Raw genomic sequence first — 26,070 nt, 5'->3', positions numbered from 1 at the left:
TTTTTGACCTTGTAATTTATTCAACAGCACAATGAGGACTCCGATTTTTAGTTTTTTAGTTTTGCTATAGGGCACATGCATTTGCCAGAGAGATACAGAGAGAGAGAGAAAAAGTGAGAAATCATCCTCCGGTATAGCCAGGGGGGTGGCCTCCCAGCAGTCCATTCTCCTCTCTGGATTTTGGGCACACACTGACACATGCCTGGCGTGATTTTCAAGCTGCTGGGTCTGAGACTTGAACTGCACATTTGGCCAAATGGGATCCAGTCACCTCAGCCCCTGTGGCATGTGCTAGCCTCACAATGAGGATCTAAATACTGTCTTGAATTTTGCCAGTTATACCACTATGGTATAGTTTAATATACTACTCTGATGAGATTGCTTATTTATTTATTTATTGTTATTAATTTGCTAGAGGGCATGTGTGCTAATGGGGGAGGGGGGAGGGCCCCACAGTGAGGACTGTAAGTACTGTCTGAGTTTTGCCAGTTACACAACTATGGTATAGTTTAATATACTACTCTGATAAGACTTTTTTTAAATTTTAATTTGCTAGAGGGCATGTGTATTAGTGAAAGAGAAAGAGAGAGGAGGAAAGAGATAGGGAAAGTGAGAAGGCACTCCCCATGGGGGATGGTCATGCTACAAGTCCGTCTCCTCCATTTCTGCTTTTGGGATTTTAGACAAGTATGAACACATACCTGGCGTGTTTTTTAAGCTACTAGGTCTGGACTTGAACCATGCAGTTGACCAACTGGGATCCAGCTCCCTTAACCACCACATTACCAGCTGGTCTGGGACTACTTTTAATGAATCAATAGAGCTGTACCCACTGGTATATTTTTAATAGTTTTTTAGAAGAATTACTTATTTTATTTTATTTATTATTATTATTATATCTTAATTTGTTGTAGGGTACACCCCTAGAGAAAGAGAGAGGGAAAGTAAGAAAACAAGCCACTAGGTCTGAGACTCAGACTGTGGTCGGCCACATGGGAGTCCAGCGCCTCAAGCAGCCAGCCATCTGTTGGCCCTGTTTTCATAGTTCTTAAGTGTCTTCTTGCACATAGCTGAGAAGTTTGTATGAACTCCTGTCAGACACTAATTGAGCTGTCACCTTGCACTCTCACCGAACCCTGCAGTATCACCCTAGCTGTATTACCGTGACTGAGACTCTCAGGCCTTCATCCTACTTCTGGGAGCTCACCTTGGCTTCTCCATTGACTCTGCTATTACCAAGTCTTTCTCTCCTTCTCCTAAATTGCACTCATCTTTGTAATGCTCTTGTCTTCAGCTAATACGCATATTCACGTCAATTTTATGAGTTAATGTTCTTTCATGAGCGTCATTAATGCTTCTCAATTAACCATCTCCACTTAGGAGCTTCTTGAGAGCATTTGCTTTGTGTAAGAGCAAATTCAGGTAGTCGCGCAATACAATCTGAGCAGACTGTTCTGATTAAGGGTCAACTAGAAAACTCTTCTGTTGAAAACCTTCTAAAATGTGCTCCTTCTCTTTCTGCCTCAGAAGGAGTCCGTCACACATACTTGACTGATAAATTGGGAATCTTACAAGATGTTGGCATCATCATTTTGGCATCTGTTCTCATTCTGGGTGGTTTAAATGGCAATAACTTCCTATCTGTAAGATGTCGCATCACAAACAATAATGCTTTCATGCAGGTCGCACAGCTTGTATTACTCTTTTGAATGAGGAAACTTAAAATGAAAAACCTCCCCCTGGACCAAAGTAACACTTCTGCTCATAGTCAGTTGAAGGTGCTCTCTGTGTGAGCACTAAAATACCCCCTCATGGTTGAATTTAGGCTGTGTTTCAATGTAGCCATCCCCCACCCCCCGGGGTAACTTCTATAGGGTACATGGATTTGCTGGAGAGATACAGAAGAGAGAGAGAGAAAGTGAGAAATCATCCTCCGGGATGGCCAAGGGGATGGCCTCCCAGCAGTCCATTCTCCTGTCTGGATGGTACACACAGACACGTACCTGATGTGATGTTCAAGTTGCTGGGTCTGAAACTTGAACTGCATATGACCAGATGCCATTTTGTTCATAACCTTGTTCAGCGTCTCTGTAGGACACTTTATTTTATATTTTTGGGCTAACTCCATGGCCTGGTGGTTAAGGCAGCCAGATCCCACATGGCCAACTCTGAAGTTTGAATCTCAGACCCAACAGCTTGAGAAACATGGTGTGTGTGTGTGTGTGTCCAAAATCCCAAGGCGGGGAAATGGAGGCAGGATTGCAGTGTGACCATTCTCCATGGGGGGGTGCTTTTTCTTCTCCCTCTCTGTTTCTCTGTCTCTCTGGTGAGTGCACATGTCTTCCAGCAATATGCATGTTTTTGTTTTTTTTTTTTAAGGAAAAGTTGCTAGTCCCCCAAACCAAAGAAACGTACACAGCAGAAATAGAAGGAAGTCGGTCACGGCAAAGGAGAAGTAACAATATCTGCCTTTAACAGCAGGCCATATATGCATTGGTATACACTTGCAAAGTGTCAAACTCAACTAATTTATTTATTTAAAGAATCTGGTGTTGGGAACCAGCAGTTAGTGTAATGGCTATGTCGCTGGACTCCCACGTAGTCGACCGCGGTTTGCGTCCCGGACCCAGTGGCTTAAAACTCACGCCGGGCGCATGTGCGTGCGTGCCCAAGATCCTGAGAGGAGAATGGAGGAGAAGGGATTGTGGCGTGACCATCCCCTCTGGGGGGTGATTTCTTGCTTTCTGTCTCTCTGTCTCTCTCTGTCTGTCTGGCGACCGCACGCACCCTATAGCGAAAAATCTCTCCAAAAAAAAAAAAAAAGAATCTGGTGTTCTGGGGTCACAGTTGTTTCTAAATGCCCTTTTAACAGCTTATTTGAGGTGTAATTCACATACTAAGCAATTCACCCATCTAAGGTGTACAATTCAGTGTTGTTTTTTCAGTACCTTCATGGGGTTGTGCCTCTGTTGCCAGTCAGTTTTAGCACAGTTCATCCCCCTGAGAGAAACCTATATCCTTTAGTGGTCACTGCCCCATTGCCCCCATCCCTTATCCGAGGCAACCATAAATCTACCTTCTCTATGTAGTAGGCTATTCTGAACACCTAAAAACCTTTTTAATGTTCTTGGAGCCATAATACTACTGTTACAAAACTCTCAAGCAAAAGCCAACTGGCCGGTAATTTCTATCCAAATTTAATATGAGGGTGACAGAGAAGGAAGAAAAACCAAAGCACTTCCTTCTGTTGCTCAGTCCAGCATCTGACAGCAGATGAGTGGAGGCATTTTTCCATACCCCAGGCCTGCATCCTCTAGCAGACTCCAGCCGGGCATCCCCTTAGTCAGTCTCAACACTATCCACCTGGAGATGGTGTCACATCCTCTAAGACTGTCCCTCTTCACATGCTGGGGGCAAATAATAAGTTGTCACCTATACTTGTTATTGACCAGCTACAACTTGGGAGTTCCTGCGACCCCTTCTTCAGGTTCAGTTGATTTGCCAGAGGGGCTTTCAAAACTCAGGGAAACTCAGTCAGACTTAACTGTTAGTTTATTAATAAAGGATATACTAAAGTCCAGTTAAAGTCATATGAAAAGATGTGATATCATTTCATTGACTTTAAAAATGTGGCGGGGATGGCAGGTGGAGTGGTGGTTAAGGTGCTGGATTTTCACATGGGCAACCATGGTTCGAAGCCCAGACCTAGGAGTTTGCTTTCTCACTTTCTGTCTCGCTCTCTCTGGTCAAATTAAAAAATAATAATAATAAAATTAAATAATTTCTTAAAAAAATACTATGTCAGTGGCATAGTGCCTAAGGTACTAGATTCCTATGTGGCTGACTGTAGTTTGAGTCCCAGACCCGGAGACTTGAAACACTTGGGTGCCTGTGCGTGTATGCCCGAAATACCGAGAAGAGAATGAAGAAGAAGGAATTGTGACATAGCTATTCCTCTAGTGGGTGATTTCTTACTTTCGTCTTTGTGTCTCTGTCTGTCTCTAGCACGTGCCCTGTAGCAAAAATCACTCAAAAGATAAACAAACATTACGTGCGTGGGTATACATGCTCGCTTGCACATGCACACACATATATATTGGTGTTTAATCACCCATGGGTGTGTCTAGTTTCCCAGCGCAAGTATTTCTCTCTCCCTGGTTTATTTGGTAATCAGGAAAAAAAGAGCTTTTTGATGGGAGAGGTTTTTGCTATAGAGTGGGTGCGCTCGCCCGAAAGACAGAGAGAGAAAGAGAAATAGAAAGCGAGAAATCACCCTCCAGGGGGGATGGCCACGCTGCAGTCCCTTCTCCATTCTGCTCTTGGGATCTTGGACATGCACACACATGCGCCTGGCATGAGTTTAAGCCACCGGGTCCGGGACTAGAACTGTAGTCAGCTACATGGGAGTCCAGCCACATAGCCATTACATCATCTGCTGATCCCCAAAAGAATTATTTAAAATATAAAAAGTACACCACTGGGGCCAGCATGTGGCGTGGTGGTTAAAGGCACTGGACTCCCACATGGCCAACTGCGGTTCAAGTCCTGGACCTGGTGGCTTGCTGCGTAATTATTTTCGGATGTTTTCCATATGTCTTTATATAGACTTTCTATCATTTTATTGCTATATAATCTTCTGTGTGACAATTGACTTAGTTATGATTATACTCCAGGACTCTATAAAAAAAGGAATATGGACTTTTGGAAGTCATACAGATGCAGTAAAATGTCACAGTCACACCTGTGTTTGGCTGACTTGAAAAAAAAAGCTTCTTGATTTATAGTGAGCTTACATCTGGTTAAATTCAAGATACCATAACTTGAAAGTGCCTTTTTACTTCTATTTCAAACTATGGATTCTAAGGAACCAGCAGTTAGCGTAATAGCTATGTCTCTGGACTCCCACGTAGTCGACCGTGGTTCACATCCCAGACCCGGTGGCTTAAAACTCACACCAGGCGCATGTGCATGCGTGCCCAAGATCCCGAAAGGAGAATGGAGGAGAAGGGATTGCAACGTGACCATTCCCCCTGGGGGGTGATGGGGGGTGATTTCTCTCTTTCTGTCTCTATGTCTCTCTCTGTCTGGAGAGCGCACGCGCCTTATAGCGAAAAAAACCTCTCCAAAAAAAAAAAAAAAAAAAACCTGGATTCTACTGAGTGTATGGGCTTCTGCAGCATCATAAAGTCAAAAAGTTGCAAGCCCAGGAGAGCATCTGGGTTGCAGAGAAGTGTTACCATCTGGCTGGTGTCCAGTTTGTTCATTAGCTGACCTGTCCAGTAGAAGCAGGTTATGGGAAGAGAGAGCACATGGCAAGCCATATTCCTTTGTTGCCAGACTGCTGTTTCTTTTAAGCAGATAAATAAAATGATTTCCTTTGGATGGTTTCTAAGCATCTATGACACACCTACAAATTGTTTGCAGGATATTTGTGTTTTGTGAATTGTGACTTAAAGAACTCTGCTTTAGACATAGACGTTTTAGGTGTTGGGCTAAATCTGTGCCTCTTCCTCTGTGCCAAACCAGGGGTTGCTTTTCTTTTTTTTTGCTATAGGGCGTGTGCACTTGCCAGACAGACAGAGAGAGCCAGAGAGACAGAAGGCGAGAAATCACCCCCCCGGGGGGGATGGCCATGCCGCAATCCCTTCTCCTTCATTCTCCTCTCGGGATCTTGGGCACGCACACACATGCACCCGGCGTGAGTTTTAAGCCACCAGGTCTGGGACGCAAATTGTGGTAGACTACATGGGAGTCCAGCGACATAGCCATTATGCTAACTGCTGGTCCCACCAGAGGTTGCTTTTTAATGTGGTCATCATGTTAGTTTGTCTTGTGACTAAAACCTAATTTTCATGGACGCAGACTACAAAGATAATTGTAATCAATTGACTTTCTAAATTAATTTGATTCTTTTATTCACATATAATGGAGTAAGCTAGATAAGGCTGGTGATTGCCGAAGGTCTTTAAATATTTTGCAGAAACAGGAAGTTTAAAAATATGTAATTTAAGGGCTACTGGTTGGTATAGTGGTTAAGGCTCTGAATTCCCTCCCAAGTGGCTGACCATGGTTTGAGTCCTAGACCTGGAGGCCTGCTTTCTCAATTTCCTTTTCTCTCTCTCTCTCTCTGCCTCTCTCAGGTCAAATTAAAAAATAATAAAAATAATCATTTAAGAAATACATAATTTAAAATTTTCCCTAAAGTATGTATTGGGCCAGTAGGTGGCATGGAGAGTAAGGTGCTGGATCCCACGTGACTGACTGTGCACTTGGAGTCCCAGATCTGGTGGCTTGAAAGTCATGCCAGGGTCATGTGCGTACATGCCCCAAATCCCAAGGATACTGAAAAAGAAGGGATTGTGGTGTGGCCAGCCCCCCTGGCGAGTGATTTTTCACTTTTCTTCCCTCTCTTTCTCTCTGTCTCTTTGGCAAGCTCACCTGCCCTATAGCAAAAAAAAAAAAAAAAGGAAGAAAGCAAGCATGAAGTGTGAACCTAAAGCAGTAAAGCAGTGCTGCTGAAACTGTGATGCACTTGTGAATCATCATGCTAAAGCACAAGTTCTGATACCATGCAGGTCTGAGGGGGTCTGAGGTTCTGCATTTCTAACAGGCTCCAGGGTGCCACAAGTGCCACTGTGCTGCCAGCTGAGAGTTTTGTCCCTTCTAGGTTTCAGCCATTCTTCCAACCTGCATGTTAACTTCTTTACTCACATGTCTCTCTTTCAGAGTTTGGATTATGATCGCTGCATCAATGACCCTTACCTGGAGGTTTTGGAGTCCATGGATAATAAGGTAAGCCCCACAATTCTTGATCTCTTGGGATTATACAGGTCTTAAGACTGCCTTTTTTCTCTTCTAAGTGCTCTGATGAAAAAATATCCTCGCCCTTGGATTTTTTTTTTTAAGGGAGATTTTTGCTATAGGGCGTGTATGCTCACCAGAGAGACAGAAGGCTAGAAGTCACCACCCTGGGGAGATGGCCAAGCCATAGTCCCTTCTTCTGCATTCTCCTCTCGGAATTTTGGGCATGTGTACATAAGCACCTGGTGTGAGTTTTAAGCCACCAGGTCCAAGACTCGAACCATGGTCAACTACGTGAGAGTCCAGTGACATAACCGTTATGCTATCTGCTGGTCCGCCTTTGGTCTTTTAATTTTCCTGTGAGATATTGACATTTAAGCCCTGACCTTCATCTTACCAGCACTGTTAGTGCACTGGCTAGCCTCTTGGCACTCATCACTCTTGGACTATAAGCAGCTAAGATGCCAGATATCATCTTTGCCATGCTTCCTGGCCATGCAGGATTTAGTCTAGAACTGGTTGACCAAGAAGTGTTTCTCCCACTGCTGCCAACACAAACCTGTAACAAAACAAATCGTTCTTTTTTCTGTGTAAACAGAAAGGTCGAAGGTACGAGGCGGTGAAGTGGATGATGGTATTTGCCATCGGAGTCTGCACTGGACTGGTGAGCAGGGCACCTGGAGAAGTGGTGGGCCAGAGGGGTGGCAGGGATCAGAGGGCAAGCCTTGGCCTGGCTGATGGAATTTGTCATAATACCGTTTATAATGTTATAACATTTGTCATTGTAATTAAGCCTGTCTTTCTATTTTTTCTTTTTTTAAAAAAATTAATAATCTTGGCAGTTTTTCATACTCTCCTTGCTTTCGCTTTGAGAAATGAAAGTGAGCCATATGGCTACTATGCTCTTTAAGCACTTAAAGGTTTGGTCAAGATTTATCTCTTATGATATGATTATGGATCATAATCCATAATCTGTCCAATAAACTAGATAACATATCTTCTGGATAGGTAACAGAGCTGGTAGAGTACCTAGTGGATGCTGAAATCACTCTATAAGGAAAAGCAAATGGGGTTTAGAATTGTTAATGTAGTGCCAGTAAACAGTGGGACACCATGGCCCTCAGGAAACTCATTGTGCTGTCCTGGGCTCCTCCCCTGTCCCCTGCTCATTTTGTCTAGGAGGAGGAGCAAGCAGTATTGGGTGAAGGGGTATGCCTGAATGAACAGGGTTCTTGGGCTCAGCAGGTTCACAGGTGAATCACAGACTGGGGGAGATTGGAAACCTAGCCAGAGATTATGTTAGCAAAGGGTCTGGACTGTATACCCTCATACCCTTATCTTCTGGACTGCAGACTTAGTAACAGTGTGAAACCTGAAGAAGACACTGAAGAGTCAGCAGTCAGCCAAAGTTACATTTGTCAGATCTGATCTTCCATCAGTACAGTGTCAGTGTAGGGGGAATATATTCCTAAGCAGCAGCCAGTGTGTCACCTTCTACAAATCTCGTACCTGACCTATGTGATATGCCTGTATCGTGGAACGCGTGTTTAATATAATGTAGCCACAAGCGCCAACCACAACTACTTTTCATGGCACTCATAAAATTTTTACTGTAGTAAGTTTGCAAGTAAATGAGCATCATTTTTTAAAAGAATTATTTAACTTTATTTAATTTGATCAGAGAGGGGCAGAGAGAGAGAGAAAGTGAGAAAACAAGCCATCAGGTCTGGTACTCGAACCATGGTCAGCCATGTGGGGAGTCCAGCCCTTTAACCATTAGGCCACCTCCGGACCCTAAATGAGCGTCTTTGCTAGGTAAGACTAGTGGCATTCAGAAAGCCTCTTTGGTACATTCTGATGGATACTATTGTGGGGGAACTTGGGTTGATTCAATTGTTCAATGAAACCTCAGAGTGTCTTGTTTCGCTGTGTGTGTTTGCATACTAACCTGTAATAATAAAAGTCATTAGTTATCTAGTAGCTAGTTTTTCTGCCCCTTTAGATCATAGTCCTTTGAACTGCCATTAATCAAACTGGCAGTTTTACCTCATACTCTTATATTCTAGGAAGCTAGACCTGCATTTGTACTGTAGCAGCGAGCACCTCTAGCTGCTGACTTTCTTATCCTTTGATCTGTCACCTCTTACTGCTAGTATTAAACAGCCTCCAGGCATTGGCTTGAGGGGAGCCAGAGTTAAAGGCATTAAGCCTTTGATCCTGAGCCCACAGAATTAGAAGTCTTCCTGGTTCTCCTTAAGCCTTGAGCACTTAAGAGAGCACAATAGTGGAACAAGGGTTATTTTCTCTTTATCCACTGGGGTATTCATCGCCTTTGAAATGGTTATGTAAGTCAAAATAATGGCTTGTAAAATGCTAACAACAAATATTGTATATTACACTTATGTGAATGTCAGCTTTTACAGTAATACCTAAACTATGTCCTTACCCAGCTCAGCATCACTGGTGACATTTCTGAAATTCCTCTTTTGAAACCACCTTTAGGAAGGGCTGAGTGGTTCTTCAGCACAACTCTTTAACCACAGGATGGCCTTTCTTGGTCTCACGTCTTTTTCTGCTTCCTTTTTCTCTGTTTTATTTTGCTTCACTCAACTTAGCTATACGCCTTTCCTTTGTTCTTTGGAGGGATGGTGGGGGCCAGGCTAGAGCAGAGATCTCTTCTAAAGCCGGGAAGTTCATGACTTGACAAGCCATCATAACTGCATGGGGAAGGCGAAGCTGTCAGGAGCAGACACCTGTAACACGCCTGGCACAAGACAGTGTAATGGATCTCTTACTCTTCACAGGTGGGCCTCTTCGTGGACTTTTTCGTGCGTCTCTTCACTCAGCTCAAGTTTGGAGTGGTTCAAACATGTATCCTTTCCGTATTTCCTGCTGTCCTTGGTCTTCAGTGATTGCCACTTAAAACTCACGCCGGGTGTGTGTGCATGCATGCCCCAAATCCCAAGAGAATGGAGGAAAAGGGATTGTTGCATGGTCATCCCCCCTGGGGGGTGATTTCTTGCTTTCTGTCTCTCTGTTTCTCCAGTGAGTGCACATACCCTATAGCAAAAATCTCTCTGTAAAAAAAAAAAAAAAAGTTATCCTTTTAAATGTGTATGGAAGGATAAAGGGCTAAGAGCCAGGCAGTGGCATGGTGACTAAAATGACTGGATCCCACATGGCCTACTGTACAGTTGGAGTTCTGGATTTGGCGCTTGAAAAACACACATGGGCATGTGTACATGCATGCCCAACAGGAGGGAGAGATGGAGAAGGGATTGCAGTATGACCATCCCCCATGGGGGGAGTACTTGCTTTTTCTCCTCTTCTCCCCCCTAGTGAGCACATACACCCTCTGGCAAAGGGCCACAAGTAACCAGAATGGTTTGAAGAGCAAATGGGCTACTAAATGTTAAGATCAACTCTAAAATATAGTAATGAAAACAGTGTCCTGTTGGTGTAGGAGTTTCCCTTTAGACCAATAGGTGATAATTCAGGAAGAGAAATAGATCCATTCACATATAGGAATTTGGTGAATGGCAGAGTTAATGTTATGAATCATTAAGGAAGAGATGGATTTTTTTTTAAAGGATTATTTTATTTGACTTAATTTATTTACTTATTTTCATTGGACCAGAGAGGGACAGGAGAGGGGTGGAGAGAAAGAGAGAAAATGAGAAAGGGAGAAGGCAAGCCACCAGGTCCGGGACTCGAACCACAGTCGGCCATTTGGGAGTCCAGCACCCTTAACCACCATGCCACCTGCTAGCCCCGAGATGGATTATTTAATAAAAGATGCTGGGATATTAGTAGGACCAGCAAGTGGCATGGTGGTTAAGGCTCTGGATTCCTACATGGCTAACTGCGGTTCAAGTCCCAGACCTGGGGATTTGAAAAATCATGCTGAGTACATGTGCACACATGCCCGCCCAAAGTCCCAAGAGGAGAATGGAAGAGAAGGGATTGTGGCATGGCCATCCGCCCTTGGGGGTGATATCTCACTTTCCCGCTGTCTTTCCAGCAATTGCAGTTACAGATGCCCTATAGCAAAAACCTAAAAAAAAAAAAAGAAGAAGAAGAAGAAGCTGTTGGGACATTGATTATCCATATAGAAAAATATGAAATTAGATTCCTGCTTCAAATTATAATTAAAGATAAATTCCAGATGAATCAATTGAAGATCAGATGGATGGAAGATATAAACAAACTAAAACTTGAGGAACTATATAATGGAGCCAATTGGTTAAGTGCTATGCTTAGGGAGCTAGAACCCACATGGCTGGCTACAGTTCAAATCCTGGCCCCAGCAGCTTGAGAAGCATGCCAGGTACTTGTGCATGCATGCCTAGAATTGTGACAGGATGGAGAAATGGAGGAAAAAGGGGTTATCATGTGACTGTACCCCATTGGGGTTGCTTTCTCTCTCTGGTGAGGACACGTGTTCTCTGGCAATATAAAAGAGACTATATGATGTCAAGAGTAGGGAGACATTTTGTAAAACTCCAGAAGGTACAGAAATGATAGTGTCCAGAATACAGAAACAACTGCAACCAGTGAGAAAAAATTACAAACAGTAATAGAAGAAAGAATAAGATGCAATTAGGCCGTTCTCAGAAGAGAGACACGTAATGGCCAGTAACCCGTGGGGAAGATAGGAAGGTGCACATGCCTGTGAGTCATAAGCCCTCCTTATGCAGACACAGACAGCATGGCTCCTGGCAGCTCGGCCACAGTGAAAAGGTGCAACCATCAAATGGGAGAATGGGAACATTGTAGTACGTTCGTGTGACATAATTTTATTTTTATTATTTTATTTTATTTTTGGAGAGGTTTTTGCTATAGGGCATGTGCACTTGCCAGAAAGACAGAGAGAGAGAGACAGAAAGCAAGAAATCACCCCCTAGGAGGGATGACCACACCGCAATCCCTTCTCCTCCATTGTCCTCTCGGGATCTTGGGCACGCACGCACGCATGCACACGCGCCCGGCGTGAGTTTAAGGCACCGGATCCGGGACTTGAACCACGGTCAGCTACATGGGAGTCCAGCGACATAGCCATTATGCTAACTGCTGGTCCCGTGTGACATAATTTTATACAAAAGTTAAAAAGAATGAACCAGAGCTGTATCAGCATGGCTGATTCTCAAAACTTAATGTTGACAGGACCATCAGATGATGTAATGGCTATGTCGCTGGACACCCATGTAGTTGACCATGGTTTGAGTCCCAGACCCAATGGCTTAAACTCATACCGGACATGTGTGTGTGTGTGTTTGTGTGTGTCTGTGTGTGTGTGCCCAAAATCCTGAGGAGAGAATGGAGGAGAAGGGATTGCGGCGTGACCAACCCCCTGGGGGGTGATTTCTTGCTTTCTGACTCTCTGTCTCTTTCTTTCTAGTGAGTGCACATGCCCTATAGCAAAATCCTCTGAAAAGAAAAAAAACTTAAATGTTGAGGGAGGAAAAAAGAGGAAGTTGTAGAATGTTTATGAAGTATAATAAAGAATGACACAGATATGTAAGAAAATACACAGGGAAGGATGCATGGTTATTTCATATAAGTGGTTGCTCCCAGAAGCAAGGGAAACAAAGATTTTGTTTTCTTAAAATGATATCTAATGTCTTATTTTAAATATACAAGTATATATTATATATAAGCATATATATTATGAATATATAAATATATGTTTATATATTTATACACACACACATATATATGGAGCAAATATGATATAATGTCATGACTTATTAAAGCTAAAATTGGGACCAACAGATGGCATAATAGTTATGTCTCTGGACTCTCATGTAGTCAACTGTGGTTCAAATCCTGGACCTGGTGGCTTAAAATTCACTCTAGGCGAATGTGCGTGCGTGCCCAAATTCCTGAGAGCAGAATGGAGGAGAAGGGATTGTGGTATGGTCATCCTTTCTGGGAGGTGATTTCATTTTCTGTCTTTCTAGCGAGTGCCTGCACCCTATAGCAAAATGTCTTTTTTAAAAAAAATAAAGATGGGATTTTGAGGGTATGGATGTGGGTGTATTTTTGTAATATTCGATATATTTCATAATTTAAAAATGATTTCTGTGGCCAGCAGATGGTGTGGTGGTTAAGGTGACTGGATCCCACATGGCAATTCAACTGAATAGTTTGAATCCGGGGCCTGGTGACTTGAAGACCACATCAGGTGCATGTGTGTGCCCCAAATCCCAAGAGGAGCAGGGATTGTGGTGTAACCACCCCTGGAGGTGATTTTTCAGTCTCTCTCATTCTCTCTTTCTCTAGTGGGCACACATGCCCTGTAGCAAAAGCTAAAAAATAATAAAGTAAAAATGGCTCTTGATAAAACATCTTGGGCAATTTTCTAAAAAAATGTGTGTATGTGAAATAGAAAGATAGGTACTAAGCCAACATGATGTAGAAGAGGAGAAGCAACAGCAGCTCAAGTGATCACAGGGCCATGCCTTGGCTGGCGAACACGTTTTCCTTAACCCCGTTTCTGTAGCTGTGGAAGAATGCAGCCAGAAAGGCTGCCTTGCCTTGTCCCTCCTTGAGCTCTTGGGTTTCAACTTGACCTTTGTCTTCGTGGCGAGCCTTCTTGTCCTAATTGAGGTGAGGTCGTGTGGGCATTGCCTGTTTTCTCGTGAAGTTTTGGAGTTCTGCACTCATTTCTTCATCTCCATTTCCAGAATGTCAGGAAACTGAACTGTATTTAAAGCATAGATTTCCTGGAGAAAGTAGCTTCTTACTCACTTAAACATGTTTCTGAAAGTAAAGGTTTCAGCCTCTGGTGAGATTAAAGAGGAAACATCTAGATTAGGAAGGTGATTCTGAATTTTAATAGCACATTAAGTCACTTGGAGACCTTTAAAATAATACTCATTCCTAGGACCCAGCTCAGAATAAGATCAGAATTGCTGGAAATGGGGTGCCCACATGTTGAAAGGCTCCCTTTCAACAATGCATGTGGTGGCAGTCACTTACCTGGGACCTTGTTAGAAAGCAAATCCTCAGGGCCGGGGGTGGGTCCCAGCAGCTGTGGGTTAGAAGCCCTCCTGGGATGCAGTTGTTGCTGATGAAGAAGTGCAGTTTTCCCTCTCCAGCTGGTGAAGTGGTTGAGAGTCAGCAGGGGAACCAGTGGGTTTGAGCTTCCCCCCTCTTCCCCCCCCAGCCAGTGGCAGCAGGCTCGGGGATACCTGAGATCAAATGCTATCTGAATGGCGTGAAGGTACCAGGAATTGTCCGTCTTCGGACTCTGCTCTGCAAAGTCTTTGGAGTTCTGTTCAGTGTGGCTGGAGGTAAGCAGGTCTTTCTGACTTTTCTCCTTCAGTTATTCAAAGGACAAAAATGACAAGAAGCATCATGTATTAGCTCATTGAGAAAGTTCTGAGTATTCTGTTTTTTATGCAAAAATATGTCCTGACTTTCCTGATGATGTGTACATTAATTAGATTTGAACCGAAGGGCTCACCCTCAAGCAGATCTCTACACTGTTAATGGGTTATTTTAAAGTACAGACACTGTTAATGTTTACTGGTTAGAGGTATCTGACAAATGCAGTCTCTTTTGAAGAAAAATGACCATCTGATTGGTTTGTGGGGCTGACTTTAGTCAGCAAGCTTTTTGTGTAAAGGGTTAGAGTGTAAACATTTCAGGCTTTTTGGACCATGAGGCAAAATAAAGAATATTGTGTAGGTACTTCTATAACTCCTTAAAATGTGTGCATTTAAGAATGTAAATGCCAGGCTGTTAAGGGGGCCAGATCCCACATGACCAACCATGGTTCAAATCCCAGCCCAGCAGCATAAAAAGCATGCCGGATATGTGTGCATGCCCCAGATCACAACAGAACGGTGAAGTAGAGGAGAAGGGGTTACAGCATGACCACGGCCCATTGAAGGGGGTGTTTTCGCCCTCTCCCTCCCTCTCTGTCACTCTGGTGAGTGCACATCCCCTCTGGCGATTGAACAAAAAGAAAAAGAATGTAAAAGCTATCCTTAGCACTGGGCTCTACAGAAACAGTCAGGGAGCTGGTCTTGACCTGTGGGGCTATAGCTTGCTGACACCAGTTTAGAATTTAAAGACTGTTGGAATTTGACTCATTTTTTTCTCTCGCAGTCATACCATCATGTCTGTTTTATAGTTAAGAGAGGTTTATGTGACCAAGTCTGACCCAGAGGCCTTTCTGTCCTGGTTGCTGATCTTCCGTTTCACTCTTCTCAGGACTCTTTGTAGGGAAGGAAGGCCCCATGATCCACAGTGGAGCGGTGGTGGGAGCTGGCCTCCCTCAGGTAAGGGTTGATAGGCCCTCAGGGAGGGCCTCCTGGGCAGGTCAAAGGACATACCTGGGGTTGAGTTTGGGAAGACTCATTGGGAGTATCTTCTCGTGTCTTTAAAACTTGGTGCCATTTGGTGTTGAAAACTATGTGGTCTGTCTTCCAGCAGAGAACATAAACATATACTTTGAAGTTGTAACGATGCCCTGCTGAGTCCTAGGAACAGAAATGGGACATAGAGGGAGAAATGTAGTATAGACAAAAGAGTCACCTGACAATTCCACAGCCATCGCCAGGCGCCTCCTCACAGGGTGACTTGGGGATCAGTGCCATGCTGCCATAGGGTCTTGGGCAAGTTCTGTGCTGGTTGCATTTAACATAGCGCAGTAATCAGAGCAGCTGCTGCCTGTGTGCCAGACTCCGCATACGCCACACCATTCTTTGTAGTCCCCTGGCCCCCAGGGTTCAGTTGTTAGCATCATCGCTATTCCAGATGTGGAAACTGAGGAAGTAGCTCAAGACTCCTCAGTTCCCTTTTTTTTTTTTTTTTTTTTTTTTTTTGAGAAGTTTTTACTATAGGGCACATGCACTCGCCAGAAAGACAAAGAGACAGAAAGTGAGAAATCACCCCCGAGGGAGATGGCCACGTCACAATCCCTTCTGCTCCATTCTCCTTTCGGTACCTTGGGGTGACTTGGCATGAGTTTAAGCCACCGGATCCGGCACTCGAACCGCTGGTCCCAAGAATTACTTTATTTAACTTTATTTATCTATTTTTAATTTGACCTGAGAGAGAGAGAGAGAGAGAGCAAGCAAGCTTCCAGGTCTGGGACTCAAACCACAGTCAGCCAGATGGGAGTCCAGTGTCCTTAATCACTGCGCTACCTGCTGGCCCTGACAGATCCGGTTCTTAATGACTGTTCTAGATTTCTGGGCTGTAAGTTTGAGAAGTCCCAGTTCTCTGTGAACTGTTTATTTACCTTCATGGTCTGAGGAGAGGGAGTCCCTGTGACTGAGCTGTCGAGGTTAGGAGAGAAGATATCTCTCTCAGCTGCTGCCTCGGGTCTCCCAGGGGTGAGTGCAGAGGTGGGGGAAGGCCAAGTGCAGAGGGCGTCAGCACAAGGGATTGTTGGATAGATGGGGAAATGGCTCATTGGCCCCTCCCTTCCTGCCATCCCCGGAGCAGAGCTCACTTCATTTTCTGCAGCAGCTTCAGTTCTTCCCAGCCCTTCACTCAGCTCTTTCTCCTTTTTCTTTCCAACTTGTTGGCTCTGCACAAAATGCAGTTTCTGAAGGTCCTAAAAACATGGGGGCGGGACAGGAAAAATACTTTTCTCCCAAAGGAGGTAGCTTATTTTTTTCTGGGTTGCTGTTCTGGATTCTGGCTTCTGGTGGCACATCTGCCTGGGTCGCTCAAGCAAGGGGGCCTTCCCAGGTGCCTGGACTCCTGCAGTGTCGCTCCTGTGGGGCCCCGTCTCACTTTGTTTTCTTTTAGTTTCAGAGCATCTCCTTACGGAAGATCCAGTTTAACTTCCCCTATTTCCGAACTGACAGGTATGAAAAGGTTAGGAATTGGCTGTTTTTGAAAAAAAAAAAAAAGTTAATGTACTGCCAGTCAGACCGGATACGTGCTCTAGCCTGCTAAGCAGGCTGAATGCCAAAGAACCAAGTGGCATTGTGACTTTATTTTGTCACACCATAAGGCCTGGAAGCAACTCAGACAGTGAACATGGCCCATGTTTGAAAACCTAACCAGTTAAGGACATAGACAGGCATATTATCAAAAAGGTATTTTATGTTTCTGAGTAATTTCCTTGTCCAGATACCTTTCTGGGTTGGACTATTTAGCATTTTAGCCCTGTGGCTTTGTATGTGTTACCAGTGCACCTCGTAAGGGCCCTGGAAACAGGCCCCAGTTCACAGTTTGGGACCACCTTCTCATCGTGTATTCCTGCAAGGCGTTGTTTCCCTGCTGCCCTGCTGACACTTGGATGTGTCTGCTATTGTCCTGGTTTTCTAGAAGGGAGATCGGGTGAGACCATGGCTTAGGAGCGACTACTAGAATCTTTGATCTGCCCCCAAGCTGGGGGGGGCTGACAGTCCACATTCTCTCCTGTTCCTGGGGGGAGGAGCCCTGCACCTGAGGGAACTCTGATGTAGAGGGCGAGTGTGGCTTCTAGGCAGCCTGTGTGGAGGCTGCTTTACCAGGGACCTGCCCTTTCATAATTCCTGATTATTCATAGGTTTTGAGAAAAAATGTTCTTGAAGAAGGAACTGAGAAACTGCTTTTTGGATAAACCACCTCACTCTCTTCTCTCTTCAGAGACAAGCGGGACTTTGTGTCAGCAGGAGCTGCTGCAGGAGTCGCTGCTGCTTTCGGGGCCCCTATTGGGGGAACCTTGTTCAGTTTGGAGGAGGGCTCATCCTTCTGGAACCAAGGGCTCACATGGAAAGTGGTGAGCAGGACCTTCCATGAAAACCACCTCCTGGGCATACCCACACCCCAAAAATTAGACTGGACACCTGCTTGGTCCTTTAACAGCAGCTTTGCAGGACTGAGAGAAGATTTGATCAGAAATTTCTTTATTCTAGCCCCTGTAACCTCCAAGTTATGGACATTTTATACTTTCCATACCAATGCCCTCCTACTCTGAACAGGAGCCCACATCAGCTGCTGCTGTCCTTTTTAGTAAGAGCCACCTGACATGAAAACAGACTTGGGACAGAGCCCGTCTCCTGTCTCAGAGTGGAGTGTTGTTCTTTTCGGGTTTACTCGTACTTTTGGGTGCAGCACCTGGTCTGTAATAGGCTCTAAGCAAATAGGTGCTCGTCATGATCTGGTCAAGTGTGATTAAGAGCCTGATGAAGAATTTTGCACGTTCAAGGTGTGTCTGCTGCAGTGCTTACCAGATCCCTGTGCCCCAGCCCAGATTCGCAGGTCTCAACTGAGCAGCATGTCTTAGGAGGAAGTGTCAGGGACAGAGCAAAACGTACCAATGCTGAACTTTTGTATTCTTTGTCATTTGTCCTCTAGCTCTTTTGTTCTATGTCTGCCACCTTCACCCTCAACTTCTTCCGTTCCGGCATTCAGTTTGGAAGTTGGGGTTCCTTCCAGCTGCCTGGGTTGCTGAACTTTGGCGAGTTTAAGGTACGTTTTGTCCTTTGCCCCAGAACTTCTTACTTGACCTATGAAAATTGCTCTTGAGTAAATGACCAGGGAGAAGTGGTGAGAAGGGTAGGTAGAGTTTCTAGCAGGGGCACCTCTGCGCCATCGTTCTCCCCTGTGTGTGCCTGTGCTCACTGCGAGCAGGATCCAGCGTGGCCTTGGCTCTTTAGAAGAGAAAGCTGCCCGGTTCTTGTTTCTGTCTGCTCCTCTGTCCCTTCTGCCCTCATGACCACTGTGGTTTTTCTCTCTCCCTCCTTCTCCCCTTTTCTCAGTGCTCTGACTCTGATAAAAAATGTCATCTCTGGACAGCTATGGATTTGGGTTTCTTCGTCGTGATGGGGGTCATTGGGGGCCTCCTGGGAGCCACATTCAACTGTCTGAACAAGAGGCTTGCAAAGTACCGTATGCGAAACGTGCACCCGAAACCTAAGCTCGTCAGGTATCTGCAGTCGCCTCCCCCAGCCTGCTGTGGCTCCCTGAGCTTGGTGTGGGCCTGACCATCTCTCCCGAGGAAGACATCATGTGAACAGACCCTGCTTCCCACACCAGCTAGGACTTCTTGTCTGAGACTATGAATGTAAACAGGGTCATAAATATGCTTTCCTTGTCACACAGGTCAAAGGGCTGAGTCTGAGCTTAATTATGTCAGTATTGGTACGTGACTCCCAGCCTCTCCTGGCTTGCCACTAAGACATGTGACAAAGTTAGAAGGGTTAAGGGGCTTGCTCTTAGGAGACCTGCTTGCCCTCGGGACATATTACGAAAGGCCAGTTGTTCCTCGGAGAGAGATGATATGGACACAACAGCCCACTTTATTGACTGTCTACTTTTTATGTACAAACTGCTAGAATACAGCAAGCTCCTGACAAATTCTGCACGTGTTGACTGACCAGGGCTGCTGTGAATTCTCTTTGGGGGCTATGTGGGTTGGGAATCGGCAGGATCATGTATTCATGCTCCCGAGGCCAAGGTCTCTTTTGGTTGTGTTGTAACAGCTGTGTTTTGCCTCCTAGAGTCTTAGAGGGCCTCTTGGTGTCTCTGGTAACCACCGTGGTGGTGTTTGTGGCCTCAATGGTATTAGGGGAGTGCCGACAGATGACATCTTCGAGTCAAGTCGGTAATGACTCATTCCAGCTCCAGGTAACCCAGCATACCTGCTACCTTTAGCTAATATATATGAACAAAAATCCAAAAATGTATGATTTACCTGTATTTAGAACTAATAGATTTGTCGTGTTAAATGTTGCTTTATTACGAGACCTGGACTTTAGATAGCCCAGTATGTGTTACAGATGTGGTGTTTACTGTGCGCAGAAGCCCACTGAGCACTTTTCATATATGACCTCGTTCTGTGTTTACCACCACTGTGCTCGCTAGAGGTACAAAATTCCCATTTTATAGACAGGATAGCTGGGGCAATGTGAGGTCTTAAATAAGACCACTAGTAGTTTTTAGCATGGAAATAGGTAGCATTCCCTTTTTATACGTGAGGAAACTGAAGCTTCACAAAATTAAGTACCTTTCCCAAGGTCACTAAAAAGTGACAGAGTTAGAGTAAAAGCCATCTGATTTGGGAGACTGCTCTGCTCTTAGTAGACATGCTATTTTCCAGGAAGTGGAATGATGCCTCTCAGTGCAATCGACCACAGGACTTTTTCCAGAGAATCTTCAGGACTGGTGCTCCTCCAGATAGTGTTTGGGAAACACTACATGTCTTGATGATTATTTTTTATTCTTAGTGTTTTTCTTAATTAACATATAACAATCGTACATATTTGTGGGGTTTTACAGTACAAGTATACAGTGTGTAATGATTTATTTAGGGTAATTAGCATATCTATCCTGGTAACTATTTGTCATTACTTGCATTGGGAATATTCAAAATCCTCTCTTTTAGTTACTTTGAAATACACAGCAAAGTTGTTGCCATTAATAGTCTCCCTACTATATTTCTTAACACTAGAAATTGTTCCCCCTATCTTCCTGCAGTTGTACTTCCACTCATCAAAATCTCTCTATTCCCCTTTCCCTCTCCTTCTTAGCCTCTAGTAGTCATTCTTCATCTCTCTGCCTCTATGAAGCCATTATTTTCATCTTCCACATTCGAGAGAAGACATGGATATTTCTTTTTGTGTCTGACTTATTTCACTTAATGTTCCCCAAACCCACTCATTTAAAACCAAATGGTGGGACCAGCAGGTAGCGTAATGATTGTGTCACTGGACTCCTATGTAGTCGACCGCAGTTTGAGTCCTGGACCTGGTGGCTTAAACTCACGCTGGGCGCATGTGTGTGTGCCCAAGATCCTGAGAGGAGAATGGAGGAGAAGGGATTGTGGTGTGGCCATCCCTCCTGGGGGGTGATTTCTTGCTTTCTGTCTCTTTGTCTCTCTCTGTCTTTCTGGCGAGTGCATGCGCCCTATAGTCAGAATCTCTCCAAAAAAAAAAAAAGAGAGAAGAAAACCAAATGGTTTCGTCACTTAATAGGGAGAGAAAGGAAATGAGAAAGGAAGCTGTGAGATCCAAGACTTAACCCACAGTCAGCCATATGGGAGTTCAGTGCCCCAACCCCCATGCCACCTGCTGGCTTCAGTGCACTCCAGTGTTTACTGTAGCACTATCCACAATAGTCATAACACTGAAGCAATGTAAGTGTCTATCAAATGATGAATAAAGAAATAAAATGCATTTTCTTAGTGTATAAAAATGTTACCAACATGCCACTAGGTGGCATGGTGGCTAAAGTGCTGAACTCCCATGTGGCTGACCATGGTTCAGGTCCTGGACCTGGTGGTTTGCTTTCTCTGTCTCTGTCTCTGGTGAGTGCATCTGCCCTATTGGAAATTTTAAAAATAATTGATAAAATTAAGTAATTCTTTTAAAAAGTACTACCAATTTTTTATATTGATTTTGTACCTTCACTTTTACTGAGTTAATCGCTTCTAAGAATCTTCTGTGGAATTTTAGGGTTTCCTATATGTAAGATCATATTGTTTGCAAATAAGGACAATTTAACTTCCTTTGCAATTCAGATGTCCTTAATTTCTTTCTGCTACCTTTTTGCTCTGGCTAGACCTTCCTGTATTTATGACTGAGTTAATGTCTCAGCTGTCTACTGCCCCTTCAGCTATGCGCACACATTGCTTCTTGGCCAGGTTCTGCCAGTAGGGAGTGCTGTCCTGTTTCCTGCAGCAGCCTGCATCCAGCCGTATTGCCCAACAGGTTCATCTGGTAGGATTATGCAAACGTGATCCCCTAGTGTTACAGTGTCCACATGGGATACTTCTGCAGTGTCATTAGTGGAACTGAGTCTAGGGAAAACCATAATTTTTTTTTCTTCTGTGGGGGTAGGAGAGCCAGGCACCCCCAGTAGGGCTCTCTCACTGTGATTCACTCCCAACTTCAACCAGCCAGGCTTGTAGGCGCACACGGGCACACATGCAGACACACACACGACATATACAGGGAGGCCTCTGGACACCATGTGGCCTCAGCATTGTGGACCTCCGTGCCACCGCAGCTGGCTACATACGCTTAATCTTTGTCAGAACACTCCCTGTTTGCATGCACAGTGATGTGTAGAAAGTGCTTCCATTGTACACCACTGACTGTTTAATAGAAAACTGGGAATGTCATAGTCCAGAACACCCTTATAACCTCTGGTGAGTCAGGAACCAGAGTCTCAGCTTCCCACACAGAATGATGGTAAGAGTGAGAAGCCCGAAATGTGTGGAAATAATCTACTCTTCCCCAGTTTGGGCTCTGTTCACCAGTGGGGAGAGGCATCCAGCAGCACTGCCTACCATCCAGGCCTCCTGCAGAGCTGGGCTTTCTTCTGCAGCAAATTCAGGGCAAAGGGATTTTCTCCAACCAGAGTTGGAGCTTGAGGTCAAGGGTGCCCTGGACTTTTCGCCCCAGACACCTGTAACTCTCAGCTACTTGCCTCTCACTTGTTTCGTCACAGTCATTAGGACTCTTGGACCAGGCTCCTAGCAGTGTCACTTACTAAATTAGCACCAGGAGAGGAAGCAGAGCCAAATGCATAATGAGTCACAGACGTTACATTTTCCTTATGAGTGTGGATGAGCTGAGGCCTTCATTTTGACTCTTTCATTCTTTGTATTCAAAATGCAAAGAATTCAATATCATGCTTGGCTGCTATTGGGTATAGATCCATTTTTGCTACCTGTTTAATCTGCAGTTAAAGCTGCCTAGCCAGACTTTTGACCCAGTTGGAGACATCTCACTTGACTCAGGGAGTGCCTTGCACCAACTTCCCGATTCCTCTGCAGGTTACATCAGAAGATGTGAATTCAAGTATCAAGACCTTTTTTTGTCCTAATGATACCTACAATGACATGGCCACACTCTTCTTCAACCCCCAGGAGTCTGCTATCCTACAGCTTTTCCACCAGGATGGTGAGTGTCTGTGCTGAGGCCCATTCCCAGGGGACTGGTTCCATTTCAGACTCAGTCAAGCTTGCCCACGTTATGAGAAAGGATAGGCCTTTCCCTTGTAACAGGGACCCAAACAAAAGACTCGCGTTTGTGCCTCCTGTGCTGAAAGGCGAGCTGGTCGGGGTGGCAGGACCTGGAGGAGCTGGGACGGCCCAGTGGGCCTTGGCAGCTGTCTGGTAGTGGGACTCAGGTCACTCTTATCTTGCAGGTACTTTCAGCCCCGTCACGTTGGCCTTGTTCTTCATCCTGTATTTCTTGCTTGCGTGTTGGACTTACGGTATTTCTGTTCCAAGTGGCCTTTTTGTACCTTCTCTGCTGTGCGGAGCGGCTTTTGGCCGTCTAGTTGCCAATGTCCTGAAAAGGTACATTGTATGAGTGTGTGCACATGTGCGTGTGTGCCTTTGTGTTCACATTTGCATTTACGCACAAGTGTGTAAACTATCAGACCCTCCCCTGCACTGCCCCCATCCCTAGCCCCAACCTACCGGTATGCTTCTAAGCCATATTCTCGGTTTCCTTCTTCACTAGCTACATCGGATTGGGCCACATCTATTCGGGGACCTTTGCCTTGATTGGTGCCGCAGCCTTCTTGGGTGGAGTTGTCCGTATGACCATCAGCCTCACAGTCATCCTGATCGAGTCTACCAATGAGATCACGTATGGGCTCCCCATTATGGTCACCCTGATGGTGAGCACTTCCCTTCCATGTCTTTTTCAGGCTCAGGGCCTGATCCCCCTGCCCCCTCTGGGGCCTATTTTCAGGTCTTTGCTTTGTTTCAGGTGGCCAAATGGACTGGGGACTTTTTCAATAAGGGCATTTATGATATCCACGTGGGCCTGCGAGGCGTGCCACTCCTGGAATGGGAGACGGAGGTGGAAATGGACAAGTAAGGCCACGATTCTCTCATGTCCTGGTTTCAGAATTGACAGCTCTAGAGCCTAAGTGATATCGGTATTGGGGTAGGCAACAATAATTCAAGTTTCTTGGGTTGAAAGAAGCACCAAGTTTGTTCCTAAGTGCGTGTGTGAATGTGGAGCCACTTGGATTATCTGAGAGCTTAAGGGACAGGACAGGGCAGGGCAGGGTATACAGGGGCCTGATGGAGACTGAGGGAGGCAGGACTGCCTCATGGTGGGGTGGCTTCTGTGGCATTCTGGTTAAATATGACCTGAGGTCTTTGGATCAAGTTTGTGATGTGATTGAATGTTTAAATTAAAGGTATTTCAAAGTCCAGAAGTAAGAGCTAGCCAACTCCACATGTGCATAACAAGGTTCATTCTGTCAGCAGTGATTATTCAAGTGTGTATAATCACCTAGTAACCCACTTACTCCACAGATGTCTTAGGCCTCCTTTGTCTGGCTATCAGACAAGTCCCTCACAGGCTCATTCAGGCTCATGCATGGGACAGGAAGCCTTTTCTGTAAGGTAGTAAATCTTCTCAGCTTGGCAGGCTGTATGGTCTCTGTGACAGCCACTCCGCTCTGCCGTTGCAGAGTACAAGCAGCCTTAGACAGTATGTGAAGGAGTGAGTATAGCTGGATTTGATCCCTGGGCTGTGGTTTGCCATTCCTTGGTATAAAGGGGACCCCAAAATTGTCTTGAATTCCAGTAATGTCATTAGCAGATCAGTGCTGTGTGCCGTGGAGTGCTAAGAAGAAGGATGGCCAACCCTGTGGGCAAGCTGGAGGGGTTCGTGATAAGGATGCATTCATTGTATGAGCTAAGGGATGAGTAAGATAAAGCAAGGAAGGGCATTCCAGGCATAAGAAACAAAATGTACAAAGGGGATGAATGCAACAGGAATGCAGCAGCTCAAGGAACCACTGGAGATGGTTTGGAAGCAAGGCCCTGAGCCTTCCAGGAAGTGATGGAGAGCCATTGCAGCCCCATTTGGGCTTGCTCTCTGGAAACTGTGGGCTCTGTCACAAGGCTGATGGTTTCCATTTCTTTCTCCCTCCCTCCCTCTCCTAGACTGAGAGCCAGTGACATCATGGAGCCCAACCTGACATATGTCTACCCGCACACCCGTATCCAGTCTCTAGTCAGCATCCTACGTACCACAGTCCATCATGCCTTCCCTGTGGTCACAGAGAACCGGGGCAATGAGAAGGAGTTCATGAAGGGCAACCAGCTCATCAGTAACAACATCAAATTCAAGGTAAAGAGAATGGCCTGAGAGGGAGACAGGTGGTCCCTTGTGCTCATACTATTTAGCACTTGCCATGCTCCCTGGCTAGGGTGGGGAGTACCAGCAATGTTTTTACTACACACAACAGTGAGTAGAACTCTGACAGTGAGGAAGATGGACTTGGTTAGACAGCAGAAATCGGTAATCCTTCTTGCTGCAAGAGGCATAAGCACAGACCTTTTAAAAAAAAAAAAAGTAATCAAGTTTCGTTTTTCATCAAGTTTCGTCATAAGCACAGACCTTTTAAAAAAAAAAAAAAAGTAACCAAGTTTCATTTTTCATCATTAACTATGTGTGTAAGTATCAGGGAGGAGTATAGAGTGACCAAGAATAGAAATAGAAATGAACTTTGATATATTTAAAAAAGAAAAATCAATAGCATGTTTCAGAGTTGACAGAAAAGTTGAAGAACAAATCAGGGTATGCTCTGGGTACACAGGGCCAATGGACACTTGGGGCCCAGGAGGAACATGCACCTATGCTTCTCTGTCCTTGGGTTACCCCAAATTCAAAATCCGGGGAGAGAGAGTTGCCTCACTTAAGTTGTGTGCCCAACCCTTGTTGGTGGCCTTGAGGGAGCAATCCAGTTGGCAAGACATAAGAAGAAAATTTTTTTTTCACCACTGGGAAATTTAGGTGCTCTCCCCAAATGAGAGGAACAGGGATATTAGTGGGACTCTGAGAGGCTCCTTTGAATCCCACCCTCTAAACCGCTACAAAGATGTCGTGTACTTCCTATGTTGGGATATGCATTTGACCCTTATGTCACCCAAGTCCTCAAGCTCAGTAGACACTGCTGTGTGGGCGTACTGTGTACGACAACCTGTGGCCTCCCTGTCACAGCCACTGTTGGTGCCACCTCTCCCGATCCACAGAAATCCAGCATTCTCACCCGGGCCGGTGAGCAGCGTAGACGGAGCCAGTCCATGAAGTCCTACCCATCTAGCGAGCTGCGGAACATGTGCGAGGAGCATGTGGCCGCTGAGGAGCCCACCGAGAAGGAGGACCTCCTGCAGCAGATGCTTGAGAGGAGGTGAGAGTCCCTGACCACAGCATCTCCTCTGGAGGGGGGCGCAGCAGCCTGCAGAGCTCACGGAGTCAGCCCTTTGCTTAGATGTTGCTAGGTAGCTCCTGAGTATCTTGGGAATTTGGGGAGTGGGGGGATCCGGGTGGAAGTGTTCCT

The 26,070-nt window shown here is 45.2% G+C and overlaps 1 protein-coding gene across 2 annotated transcripts in view; it reads left to right on the top strand.

The window, feature by feature from the left end:
* CLCN6 (Cl-/H+ antiporter 6) overlaps positions 1–26,070 on the top strand; it is a 38,639-nt gene that overhangs the window by 4,539 nt on the left and 8,030 nt on the right. For both annotated transcript variants that reach the window (XR_003548884.1, XM_006145310.2), the window contains exons 3-19: positions 6,727–6,792; positions 7,400–7,465; positions 9,606–9,672; positions 13,304–13,410; positions 13,970–14,096; positions 15,022–15,089; positions 16,570–16,628; positions 17,398–17,530; positions 18,109–18,222; positions 18,513–18,679; positions 19,254–19,380; positions 22,532–22,658; positions 22,906–23,059; positions 23,226–23,385; positions 23,478–23,584; positions 24,671–24,857; positions 25,763–25,920. Coding sequence is in view for 1 of the 2 variants with exons in the window: in XM_006145310.2 (XP_006145372.1) it covers positions 6,727–6,792; positions 7,400–7,465; positions 9,606–9,672; positions 13,304–13,410; positions 13,970–14,096; positions 15,022–15,089; positions 16,570–16,628; positions 17,398–17,530; positions 18,109–18,222; positions 18,513–18,679; positions 19,254–19,380; positions 22,532–22,658; positions 22,906–23,059; positions 23,226–23,385; positions 23,478–23,584; positions 24,671–24,857; positions 25,763–25,920 (1,994 nt within the window). In the remaining variant the exon portion in view is untranslated. The remainder of the gene's footprint in view (positions 1–6,726; positions 6,793–7,399; positions 7,466–9,605; positions 9,673–13,303; positions 13,411–13,969; positions 14,097–15,021; positions 15,090–16,569; positions 16,629–17,397; positions 17,531–18,108; positions 18,223–18,512; positions 18,680–19,253; positions 19,381–22,531; positions 22,659–22,905; positions 23,060–23,225; positions 23,386–23,477; positions 23,585–24,670; positions 24,858–25,762; positions 25,921–26,070) is intronic.

The sequence above is a fragment of the Tupaia chinensis genome, unplaced genomic scaffold (assembly GCF_000334495.1).
Source record: "Tupaia chinensis unplaced genomic scaffold, TupChi_1.0 Scaffold000146_1, whole genome shotgun sequence".
In the NCBI taxonomy this organism is placed as follows: domain Eukaryota; kingdom Metazoa; phylum Chordata; class Mammalia; order Scandentia; family Tupaiidae; genus Tupaia; species Tupaia belangeri.
Note: the sequence above shows the minus strand (reverse complement) of the source record. Positions and strands in the feature narration are given on the sequence as shown.